At 41.3% G+C, this 12,330-nt stretch overlaps 1 protein-coding gene across 7 annotated transcripts in view; it reads left to right on the top strand.

Annotated features, from left to right (window-relative positions):
* Window positions 1-12,330, top strand: part of LOC126177081 (transcription initiation factor TFIID subunit 4-like) — a 155,554-nt gene that overhangs the window by 50,317 nt on the left and 92,907 nt on the right. For all 7 annotated transcript variants that reach the window (XM_049924321.1, XM_049924318.1, XM_049924323.1 and 4 more), the window contains one exon: window positions 3,338-3,515. In XM_049924321.1, coding sequence (XP_049780278.1) covers window positions 3,338-3,515 — 178 coding nt within the window. The remainder of the gene's footprint in view (window positions 1-3,337; window positions 3,516-12,330) is intronic.

The raw sequence follows: 12,330 nt of genomic DNA, 5'->3' as shown, positions 1-12,330 counted from the left end.
TGTGTGGCCAGAACTTACCTGCAGGAGGTGTAAATCCAGAACTGCTAATAGTGAATTTTCCTTTTGTTACTCTCCTTAGTAGTAAAAGTTTATAGTCCCACTAGCTCTGCAGTTGACGAAGAGAGTAAAAGAATGTATGATGAGATAAAGGAAATTATTCAAATAGTTAAGAGACAAAAGTTGTAATGAGTGATTGATAAGTATTTAGAAAAGGAGAGAATGGACTGGGGTAAAGGAATGAAAGAGGAAGCCACCTAGTAGAATTTTCCACTTGGCGTAGTATAATCGTGGCTAACACTTAGTCTAAGAATTGTGAAAGATGTTGCATATGTGGAAGATACCTGGGGACACTGGAAGATTCCAGATTGATTAAAATCTGGTACCATTATATAAATCGTAAGACATTTCTGGTAGGAGATATGGACTTGGGCTATAATCTGTTGGTTTTGAATTGTAGATTAAGGTGAAGAAATTTCAAAATTTGGGAAATTAAGATGATGGTACCTGGAAAAATAGAAGGAAACAGAAGTTACCGAATGTTTCAGAGAGAGCTGTAGGTGTTGGTCTGAAACGCAGGAAAGGATTACAGTAGGGAATGACTAGGCATCTTTGAGAGATGAAACAGTGAAGGCAATAGAGGATCAAGTAGGTAAAAAGACCAGACGTAGTACAAATCCTTTGATATCACAGATGATACTGAATTTTGTTGATGAAAGGAAGAAATATAAAAATGCAGTGAGTGAAATAGGCAAAAAGGAATGAAATATCTAAAAAATGAGATTGGCAGAAAGTACAAAATGGCTAAGCAGGAATGGCTATAGGACAAATGCAAGACTGTGGCAGCACATATAGCTATAGTTGAATCGGCATAAGAAGATCCCTGACAGTTCACAGCACTGTTGCCAGCTTTCAACTGCTAAGCCCAAATGACTGTAGGCAAAAACAGTAGCTAACTACAGAGCTGTGACAGCACTTAGTCATTGCCATTCAGACATTTAAGAAATTGCATTGCATTACATGTTCGGTTGAGATGGACAAACAAAATTGGCACTCCCAACCTACTACAGCTGTCTGGAATCATGTTACAAAAGCTTGACTGTAGGGTAAAGGCGGGTTCTGCCTATAGGAGAAGAGACTTTTCGTGGAAAGATAAGCAACTGTGTGAATATCAAGAGCTTAGATGGCAAACAAATACTAAGCCAAGAAGGGAAAGCTGAAAGGTGGAGGAATACACAGGGCTGTTAAAAAGAGCATTTTTCCACATGATCAACTTAATATTTGCCCCCACTCCACTCCTGCCCCTCTTCCATACTTTCCCTGATATGCTTTGACCTGTCTCTGTTTTTGCTAATAATTGGGATATGCATTGTATACAACTCGTGCTCCCCCCCCTCCCCCCCTCCTGCTCCGACACCCCTTTCAGTTTGGAGCCCCTAGAGGCCACTATTGTGATGCGTCCCATATAGATATATGTTATGTCTTTGTGTCTGTATAGATACTGAGGCTTGTCATTTGTGGCTTAAATGGGCCCTAGGAATATATGACGAAAAAACTAAATTGCAGTGTTACAGTAAAGAAATAGTACATGAGGACGTGAGAGGAGATACGGTATTTTGAGAAGAGTTTAACAGAACACTGAAAAGACCTAAGTGTTAACAAGGCCCTGGAGTAGACAATATTCCCTCAGAATTTTGTAGATCCTTGAGAAAGCTAGCCACAACAAAGTTATTCTACCGTGTGCAAGGTATGAGGCAGGTGGAATTACCTTCAGACTTAAAGAAGACTGCAGGTGCTGATATGTGAATACTACTGAACCATTTGCTTAATAAGCCATGGTCACAAAATATTGTCATGAATTATTTATTGAAGAGTGGAAAACCTGGTAGAAGCTGATCTCAGGGAAGGGAAATTTAGAGTTCTAGAGAAATATAGGTATATGTGAGGCAATACTGATCATATGATTTATCCTAGAATGTAGGTTGAAGAAAGGCAAACCAATGTTCATAGCATTTGTAGATTTAGTGAAAGGGTTTGAGAGTGTGGACTGGACTGTATTTCTCGAAATTGTGAAGGTAGCAGAGTAACATACAGGTACTGTAAGGTTATTTACAACTTGTACAGAAAGCAGACTGCAGTTACAAGAGTGAAATGACATAAAAGGGAAGCAATAACTAAGGGAGGAGTAATACAGTGTTACAGCCTATCCCTGATGTTTAATCTGTGCCTTGGGGAAGCTGTGACGGAAACAAAGGACAAATTTGGAGAAGTAATGAAAACTTGGAGGTTTTCTGATGACATTGTGATTTTTTTAGATGGTTTAGCTCTTGGAAGAGCAGGTGAACAGAATGGACAGGATCTTAAAGAGGTTGTAAGATGAACATCAGCAAGAGTTAAATGAGAGTAATGGAATGTAGTCAAAATAAATCAGTCTATGCTGGGGAATTAGATTTGGAAATCGGACTACAAAAATAGTGGAAAAGTTCTGCTATTTAGACACCAAAATAACTGATGGCTGATGTAGAAGGGGTGTAAAATGAATCATTTCTGGAAAAAGATGAATTTGTTAGCATTTAATAATACAAATTTAAGTAGTAGGAAGTCCTTTCCAGAAGGTATGTGTGGAATGTCTTGTATGGAAGTGAAATGTGGACGATTGGCAATTCGGACGAGAAGATAACAGTATCTTCTGAAATGTGGTGTTACAAAAGAACTCTGAAGATTAGATGATAGATCGAATAACAAGTGAGGAAATACTGAATCAAAGTGGGGAAAAAATAAATTTATGGCACAAGGATTGGTTGATAGGAAACAGCCTGAATTATCAAGGACTTGTCAATGTTGTGGGTTAAAATTGTGGAGGAAGACAAAGGCTTGAGTAGAGTAGAGTTGAGTTGGTTCATGTGGATGTAGGCTGCAGTGGTTACATGGAGATGAAAAGGCTTGCATGGCATAGACTGGCATGTAGAGCTGCTCCAAACTAGTTTCCGACTGAAGATGACAATAAGTAGTATGTAGATTTCCCAGTCGGACTAACAAATTACTGTTTCAGTTTCAATTACAGATTAAGAGCCGTGCGTATTTTATAATTTGACACTATATAACAACAAGAACTCATTTACTCCTCACAATGCAGAACCAAATAAAACTTCAAAATTCCGCCCTTATTTTTTAAAAACACATGTTACACTTAGAATTCAAGATGAGTTTCTCTCATTTTCTGTTTGTTTACTTTTATCCTCTGTACTTTGTTTCTCATTTAATGTTAATGGATTTGTATGGTTTGCATTGGAATATGTTATTAAAGGGAAAAATTAATCATTTCAATACCCTTTTTTAGCCCTTTGGTCGTTCATATGAGGTTGCATCCCCTCCAGCTGTACATGGCAATGCAATCCTTTGCCAGAATGGTATGCCGTATACTTTCCATAATGGTGTGGCGTATTTTGCATCTGCACCAACTCATGCAGCTGCGTCAACACCCTTAGCAACTGGTGGGGATCCTACAATTTATCCAGGTATGTTGTTGCAAAGTAGATATGGTGTATAATATTATCCATAATGAATTTTCACATTGCAGAGGAATGTGTGCTAATGTGAAACTTTCTAGCAGATTAAAACCATATGCCAGACCTGGATCTGAACCTGAGACCTTTGCCTTTCTTGGATAAGTGCTCTGCCAACTGAGTTGTCCAAGCATGATTTAAGACCTGCCTTCACAGAACTACTTCCACCAGCACTTTTCTCGTCTCTTCCAAACTTCGCAAAAGTTCTCCTGCATATCTTGTGGGACTAGCATTCCTTGTGAGTCGTGTTTAGATATGGAACAATCATCCCTTGGGTCACGTAGACAGTGGGAGTTGAAGTCGGACAGGTGAGGCAGTGAAGTTACACTGTGTTAAGAGGCCAAGCTCCAAGAACTGCTGTGTGTTTGTCTTATGCCCAAAGGTGCCAGAGAAATGTGGGTTCTGAAATAACATGTGATTAATGTGTTTGCTAAAATCAGTATTGTCTTCTCTGGTGCTCAGGAATAGATCAGTCTGCTTGTCCAGGTGTCAGAGAGAAATGCTAGACAGGGCACTGAAACAGCTTGTGTAGTGTGGGTCAAGCCAGTTACCCCTCCTGACTGCGCAGAAGGGGGGGCAGTGGGATCCCATGTGGCAGCCTGCTGACATGCCACAGTGAACTCGAAGGCTTTGGTGCACTCTGAGGGATGCACACTTAAACCCGTACTCACAGCCTCTTCTGGATGACTGTTGTCATGAAGATGGAAGCCCAGGGCTTGCTTAGCACACACAGCATATAGCCAGGAAGGCAGTAGACATGTAGCCTGGGAAGCCGCACTCAGATGCCTACCTAGCAAGTAAAAGATGACAGTTTGCAGCCAGTTGGCTAGGCAATTCACCAGAGGAAGGTCTCGTATGTCTACATATTCTATCAGTCATGGCTGCAACGTATCAAGAGCGACAGTGGGGGCAGGGGGGGGGGGGGGGTGTTCCTCGGGCAAGCAGCATCATATTTCACCAGCAAAGCTAACCTGTAAGTAACGAACTCATCCTGTCAGGATCCGTGATACAGATGGAATGCACACACACACACACACACACACACACACACACACACTGCTGATGTGCTGTCCAGAAAGAGTATTTAAAGCCATTGTAGTAAGTTAGGTAGCCATTGGCTCTTGTTTAAACAGAGGTGTCAACAGCCCTGTCTGCATCGTGGTGTCTCAAGTATGGACACTTTTCCCTGCATCTGTGTTTTCCATCAGTACTAGACGCCTTAGGAGTGGTTGAACGTAGATGTTGCGTCTTATTACTCTGTATTGTAGAGTTCGCAGAACAACATTCTGGGTACCATTGTACTGTAGCATTTGTGTTTCTTGCCATAGCTCTGCGTGCTGTGTGACGAGGTATGGCTGTTGCCCTGCATTTGCAGTACTAGTGCTCTCCATGTGCTGTTTATTACGCTTGTGGTACATGATCTGATTTGGACTGGGGTCCTTCACTGTCTGTGTGGAGCAATAGCTTCGAAAATTTATTAGCACACCTGGAAACAGGATTGCTGTGCAACAGATAGCTCAATCAGTAGAGCACTTGCCCTCAAAAGACAGAGGTTCCAGCTTCGTGTCCTGGTCCAGCACACAGTTTTAATCTGCCAGGAAACATTTATTATTATCTTTATGCCTGTTGACTTTAAATTTTGGAGACGGTGAAGTGCTTATAGTACATACAGTATAATTATTTTACCAGTTCTAAGTATTTTTTTATTTAATTGTAAGTGTTGTATTGTGCAGCACTATAGCTGAAGTTTTTTTATTACTATATTTATAAACAGATTTACAGAAATCCATTTAATTCATAGTTGTTGTGGAAAAAGTAAGCAGTCTGTTTGGAAGAATATAAGAAAAGGTAGAGAATAGGAAAGTTAAATGACTGCTGCTGAAGTTTAAGCATATACTGTTCCTTCTTCCATGGCATTGTCATTCATAGGATGCTGAAATGTTTGAACATCGTATAAAAGTCGACATGAAGGGAATAGGTGGTACTATATCAGCTAAATTACCTTAATTTTTGCAATATCAACAACTTTCAAAAAGTCATTCTTTAACGGGGTTGTGCTGTGTGAATCTCGTGTGTGAATCTGAATCACTTTCACTGCCAGACTATAGAACTCTATTAAACATGTTTTTGCGAGCATTTTAGTTTTTCAATTGCTATAATCACTACCTTTGTTTCTTAATATTAGAATATTTTCACAGTCGGCATATAGTACACAGAATGATACTTTTTACAGCTAAATTCTTAAGGAACACTTCATCGTTTAAACATGTGGCCCAACCAATGGGGCACAGCACATGTATATGAATATGTTACATCGTGCCTGATTGTCTTAAATTGTGCACAGAAATGTGTCATTTGTGCTATCACACAGAAGATACTCGGATACACCACCAGATTGACATCTACATGGATACTCAGCAAATCATACTAAAGTGTTTGGTGGAGGGTTAATTGCCATTTTACAGCTTAAAGATTTTAACATGTTTCGTCTTGAGTTCCGATGAGTGAGCCTTGCTTCTCCATTTCCCTATATTGAGGAATTCCGACAACTCTTTCCATGGATTTTTTGAGGCAACCTAACGAATCGTGTGCAAAGAAACAATATTGACTCTTAATGTCAGGCTATTAATATCTGTGTGCAACAATATGCAGCTAATACTTTATTAGTTGAAATACATTTTTTGCTACGTCTGGTCAGTTTAAATCATTAAGTTCTTTGGCTGCATGTTAAGCTCACAACATTAGCCCACAGGCTTAGCATTTGCATGTGATGTGCAATTTCCTTAAGTGACTATTTATCAACTAACAGGCAAATAAGACCATTCTTTTTGCTCTTATTTGATATCTGTCAATATCTATTTAACAGTAAATTTTCTTCATAGGTCCTTTGCAAAATTACGTAAAACATAGTAAAACTGCTAATCCACACATTATTGACAGCTCCTAAAGGTGCTGTAAACCAAATTCCCTTATTAATCACCACACAAAAAAATGCTGAAAGTAGCGTATAACAGCTAAAGGTCCATCGCTCAAAACATACGAAAAATTGGGAAGGTCATCTGTAGAATCTCCTTAAGTCTTAGATACACATGGCCCTAACACAGGAAAAGTCTTACCCTCTGAACAAATTGTCTAATTTCTCACTTCACTATCCTGCTCTTGAAAGGCGGTCCATTCTGCCGCTGTACAGGGGTCACAGAGGTGGGTCGCTCTCCGCTTCAGGTAAATGAAGACTCTGCAGAACGGATTCAAAACTATTAAAATGTCAGATATTATCATGCTCTAGGTCAATGTATTATGGCTTTGGTTTCTCCCAGTATTGCTGTGTGTGCTTCAGCATCTGTTCTGCATGAATACACCCATCATGGTGAGCTATAAGTTGATTTGGAGAGGTGATGTCAGGTTATAAAATATTGAGATAGGTCAGGTCTCACGCTGAGAATACCCCTAATGGTTAATCTGGTCAGTCCAACAGTGGCAGAATTCGGTTCATCATGGTGGGTTCTGTAACAGTGGCTGGAGGTGGAATGTCTGCTCCTCTATTTCACAAGTTGTAAGTTGTCCTGTTGATCAGCAACCCACTGCTGTGCAGTTGCAGTTGTTGCCCTGATCTTCACCCCTGGCATGCAGCAGCTTGGGGAAAGGAAGCTGTCATTACTTGATGCCCCCCCTCCCCCCCCAGGATTTCTTGCATGAACAGATAACAAACGAAAACCCTCTTCGAAGTTTACTATGCCTCCAATGTAAAACAACCATATGTATAGGCCCTCCCTCCCCCTGCAATAGTCTTTCTAGCAGTGAAGTTATACTTCGTAGCAATTACGTATTGTCTTCCCAACTCTTCCATTACAAGATTTTAATCAATGTAAAAAGCTCAAAATAATTTGACACACTACTTAAGCTAAACAAAATTTAATGGTACTCATCATCCTCATTGTTTCTGAGATCTCAACTCGTATGATATTTCACATGTAGATGGTGCGAGATTCTTCTTTTGGTTCTCATGCTCTATCTTCCCTTGCTCATTTCTTCAGTCGATGGTGACACTTGGGGCAATGAGTCTGGAGCATCTTGAAAAGGTTGTAGGCATCTGAAATTAACTGTAGTCATTAGAGTTTGAAATTCTAGCTTGAGATTTACTGGTGACGAGATCTCAATCTCCTGGTACTGCATCTGGTAACATGTAATAAACTTCTTGGTCTTACACTTTGGGGTGTATGGGCATGATAGCAACACCCACTGCCCTATTCTGTACCCCGCCAGTCTGTCTCCCCCATATTTCCCTACATCTTCCTAGTGCTCCAGGTCTTTGATGTGCACTTTTCGTACATGTTTTCATACTTTCCTTAAAGTCTTTGCAAAAATTCCACACCGGCTCTCTGTTCATCCTGATGTTTGGCTTCACTATATCAAAAGATGAAGGCCTCTTCCTGCCATGCACTACCTTATATGGAGAAAGCCCAGTGCTGGTGTGCGTCACAGAATTATACACTACAGTGAAAAATTGTAAATAAGCATCCCAATTAATATGGTGCTGTTGACATAGTAACTCAGCATCCTATCAATAGTACCATGTACACACTCCATTCTACCATTAGCTTAGTTTTCGCACCCGTGATAAGTGACATAAATACCTAATACCTGATAAGCAGCTTGTAACTTTATCTCAGATTATAGTTTCATGGACACTAAACTTTAGCAACCAGCTATTCGCCATGACCTTTGCCATAGCCAGAACACCCCCACCCCCCCACCACCACCACCACCACCACCACCACCACCTCCACCACCACCACTATGTTTTGTGGCTGTGCGCCCAGCAACCGTGTATCCAATTATTTAAAATGTAAGTCAGCCAATCGGATGCACAAAACTTCTTGAAAAAACCCATTAACCGTGTTCTGATAGTTCTAAGGCCACCTTCATCAGAATGGTAAAAGTTACTTAGAAAAATATACAGGGAGATTCACAAAGAAATGCAAATATTTTATGTTATTCTACAAGGAAAACTACAGAAAAAAGTTCATATAAACATAGGTCAGCAAATGTTTAGTTACAGAGTTACGGCTAGTAAAAGATTTTGCCTGAACTTTAGCAATTTCGCCAGTATGAAGCCATCACAAAACAGTAAGAGGTTAAAGTAAAGCAATGCCCAACGGATTACAAACCAACAACCTCCTTCCTAGTTGCTATGACCAGCTATATCTTCATCTACAATTCTTTCTCCTTTGACGGCATTACCTACAGACAAATCCGGGCTATGGCTATGGGCACCCGCATGGCACCATCCTGTTGTTGTTGTTGTTGTTGTTGTTGTTGTTGTTGTCTTCAGTCCTGAGACTGGTTTGATGCAGCTCTCCATGCTACTCTATCCTGTGCAAGCTTCATCATCTCCCAGTACCTACTGCAACCTACATCCTTCTGAATCTGCTTAGTGTATTCATCTCTTGGTCTCCCCCTATGATTTTTACCCTCCCCGCTGCCCTCCAATACTAAACTGGTGATCCCTTGATGCCTCAGAACATGTCCTACCAACCGATCCCTTCTTCTAGTCAAGTTGTGCCACAAACTTCTCTTCTCCCCAATCCTATTCAATACCTCCTCATTAGTTATGTGATCTACCCATCTAATCTTCAGCATTCTTCTGTAGCACCACATTTCGAAAGCTTCTATTCTCTTCTTGTCCAAACTATTTATCGTCCATGTTTCTCTTCCATACATGGCTACACTCCATTCAAATACTTTCAGAAATGACTTCCTGACACTTAAATCTATACTCGATGTTAACAAATTTCTCTTCTTCAGAAACGCTTTCCTTGCCATTGCCAGTCTACATTTTATATCCTCTCTACTTCGACCATCATCAGTTATTTTGCTCCCCAAATAGCAAAACTCCTTTATTACTTTAAGTGTCTCTTTTCCTAATCTAATTCCCTCAGCATTAATTAGACTACATTCCATTATCCTTGTTTTGCTTTTGTTGATGTTCATCTTATATCCTCCTTTCAAGTCACTGTCCATTCCATTCAACTGCTCTTCCAAGTCCTTTGCTGTCTCTGACAGAATTACAATGTCATCGGCGAACCTCAAAGTTTTTATTTCTTCTCCCTGGATTTTAATACCTACTTCGAATTTTTCTTTTGTTTCCTTTACTGCTTGCTCAATATACAGATTGAATAACATCGGGGAGAGGCTACAACCCTGTCTTACTCCCTTCCCAACCACTGCTTCCCTATCATGTCCCTCGACTCTTATAACTGTCATCTGGTTTCTGTACAAATTGTAAATAGCCTTTCGCTCCCTGTATTTTACCCCTGCCACCTTTAGAATTTGAAAGAGAGTATTCCAGTCAACATTGTCAAAAGCTTTCTCTAAGTCTACAAATGCTAGAAACGTAGGTTTGTCTTTCCTTGGCCTGTGCCAACCTATTCATGGACCATCGAGAGGAATTCTTCTTAAAAACCCAAAATCCTAAACCTCTCACCTGGTTCATATTCATTGATGTCATGTTTGCTATCTGGATCAAAGGTGAGGACACCCTATCGACATTCCTCCAGAACTTCAACTACTTCTCCCCCATTTGTTACACCTGGTCCCTACTCAACCCAACAAGCCACCTTCTTAGATGTGGACCTTCACCTCACTGATTGCTACATCAGTACCTCCATCCATATCAAACCTACTAACCACCAGCAATACCTCCACTTAGACAGCTGCCACCACTGCCATACCAAGATGTCCTTTCTGTACAGCATAACCACCCGTGGTCATCTCATATGCAGTGACGAGCAGTCCCTCTGGAAATATACTGAGGGTTTTGCTGAGGTCTTCACTGAGTGTAATTATCCTCCCAAGCAGGTACAAAAACAAATATCCCATGCCTTATCTTTCCAGTCTCCCACCATCTCCCAAAGTCTCACCGTCCAGCTACAGAGTAGCATTCCCCTTGTAACTCAGTACCGCCCAGGACTGGAGCAACTGTATTACATTTTCCGCCAGGGTTTTGATTACTTCTCGTCATGCCCTGAAATGAGAAATGTCCTGCCCACTATGCTTCCCACCCCTACCACAGTGGTATTTCACCGTCCACCAAACCTACACAATATACTCGTCCAACCTCGCACAACCCCTGCTCCCAATCCCTTAGCTCATGTCTCTTACCCCAGTAAGAGACCTAGATGCAAGACTTTCTCCATACATCCTGCCACCACCACCACCACCTACTCCAGTCAGGTCACTAACATCACCTATCCCATCAAAAGCAGGGCTACCTGTGTAACCAATCATGTGATTTAGAAGCTAAGCTGCAACCACTGTGCTGCATTCTATGTAGGTATGACAACCCACAAGCTGTCTGACTGCATAATGGCCACTGACAAACTGTGGCCAAGAAATAGGTGGACCTCCCTGTTGCTGAACACTCTGCCACACATGATATCCTTCATTTCAATGACTGCTTCACAGCCTGTGCCATATGGATCCTTCCCACCAACACCAGCTTTTCTGTATCATGCAGGTGGGAACATTGCTAGCAGTACATTTTATGTTCCCGTAATTCTCCTGGCCTCAACCTTTGTGAATCACTGTCCTCAGTCATCCAGCCTCCTCCCTCTTCTCATTCCAGTACTACACAGCCGTCATTTCACCATCACACCCATTTTTTTCTCTCTCCCCTTCCCATCTTTCCCCTGCTCTCCGTCTGACCTGCAGCACTTCACTGTCCACCACCCCCACCATACTATACCGCCCCAGCCTCCTCAACTCACCCAGTCGCCACTCCTGTCATGCACTGGTGCTGCTGCTTGCAGTGTGGTTTCAGTTACCTGAGACTGCATGCGCGCGCGTCGGTCATCTGTTGTTGATGAAGGCCTTAATGGCTGAAAGCTTTAATTGTGAGAGGTTTTTTGTTGTGCCTATCTGCGACTCAGCGTCTCCCCTATATGGTGAGTAGCAACTTTCCTTTTCATAATATTGTTATCTATACCTTGTATAATTTTTCTAGGTAACTTTTACCATTCTGGTGAAGATAGTCTTAGAACTCTCGAAACCTGGTTAATGTGTTTTTGAAAAAAAAAATTGTGTGCAGCTGTTTGGGTGACTGTTATATTTTATGTAGTCAGAATGTAATGATTATTTTGTTGGTGGTATCTGGCTAAAAGGTCCTAAAATGCCCATTCCTACACCATCTCAAAAAGATTTGCTGTCTCTGGTAACCTCAGGAGTGGTACCAGCTGAGGGCACAGACCAGCTTGCAGTGCACTTGATACTCTATTCATTACATACTGGTCTATTCCTTTTTTCACCAGTAATGTTCTGCCACTCTTTGACCTTTTGCTTTATGACCCACATGCCCAGGTAGCATGTGATGGTGCATTTCCTTCAACATTTCTTCTTCTGTCTTAGCCAGTGTTTAAGATAGTATGTCTCGGGAAAATTCAGAAAGGGCTTCAGTTTCAAAGAGTGCGGGACAAACACAGGAAGAGATTAGACAAAACAAAAATCAGTATTGTAGTTTTAAATTGTTTTAGTTGTGTTGGGAAAGGCCTCTTCCAGGCACTCCCACACCCATTTCTCCTTGTGGGGGACTTCAATGTCCACAGTCCACTGTGTGGCTTGGTGGCTCAGCTACTACTTGCTCCAGGGGTCAGATGATAGTGACTCATCCATTCCGAGAACATCTGGCTTCTGACTGCCGGTCAGATAACTCACTTTTCCCACAGCTACAGGGTCTTTTTCAGCTGTTGACCTTTGTTTTTGTTCCCCAGCT

This window comes from Schistocerca cancellata, chromosome 3 (assembly GCF_023864275.1).
Source record: "Schistocerca cancellata isolate TAMUIC-IGC-003103 chromosome 3, iqSchCanc2.1, whole genome shotgun sequence".
Classification (NCBI taxonomy): domain Eukaryota; kingdom Metazoa; phylum Arthropoda; class Insecta; order Orthoptera; family Acrididae; genus Schistocerca; species Schistocerca cancellata.
This window is presented reverse-complemented; position numbering and strand designations above follow the sequence as displayed.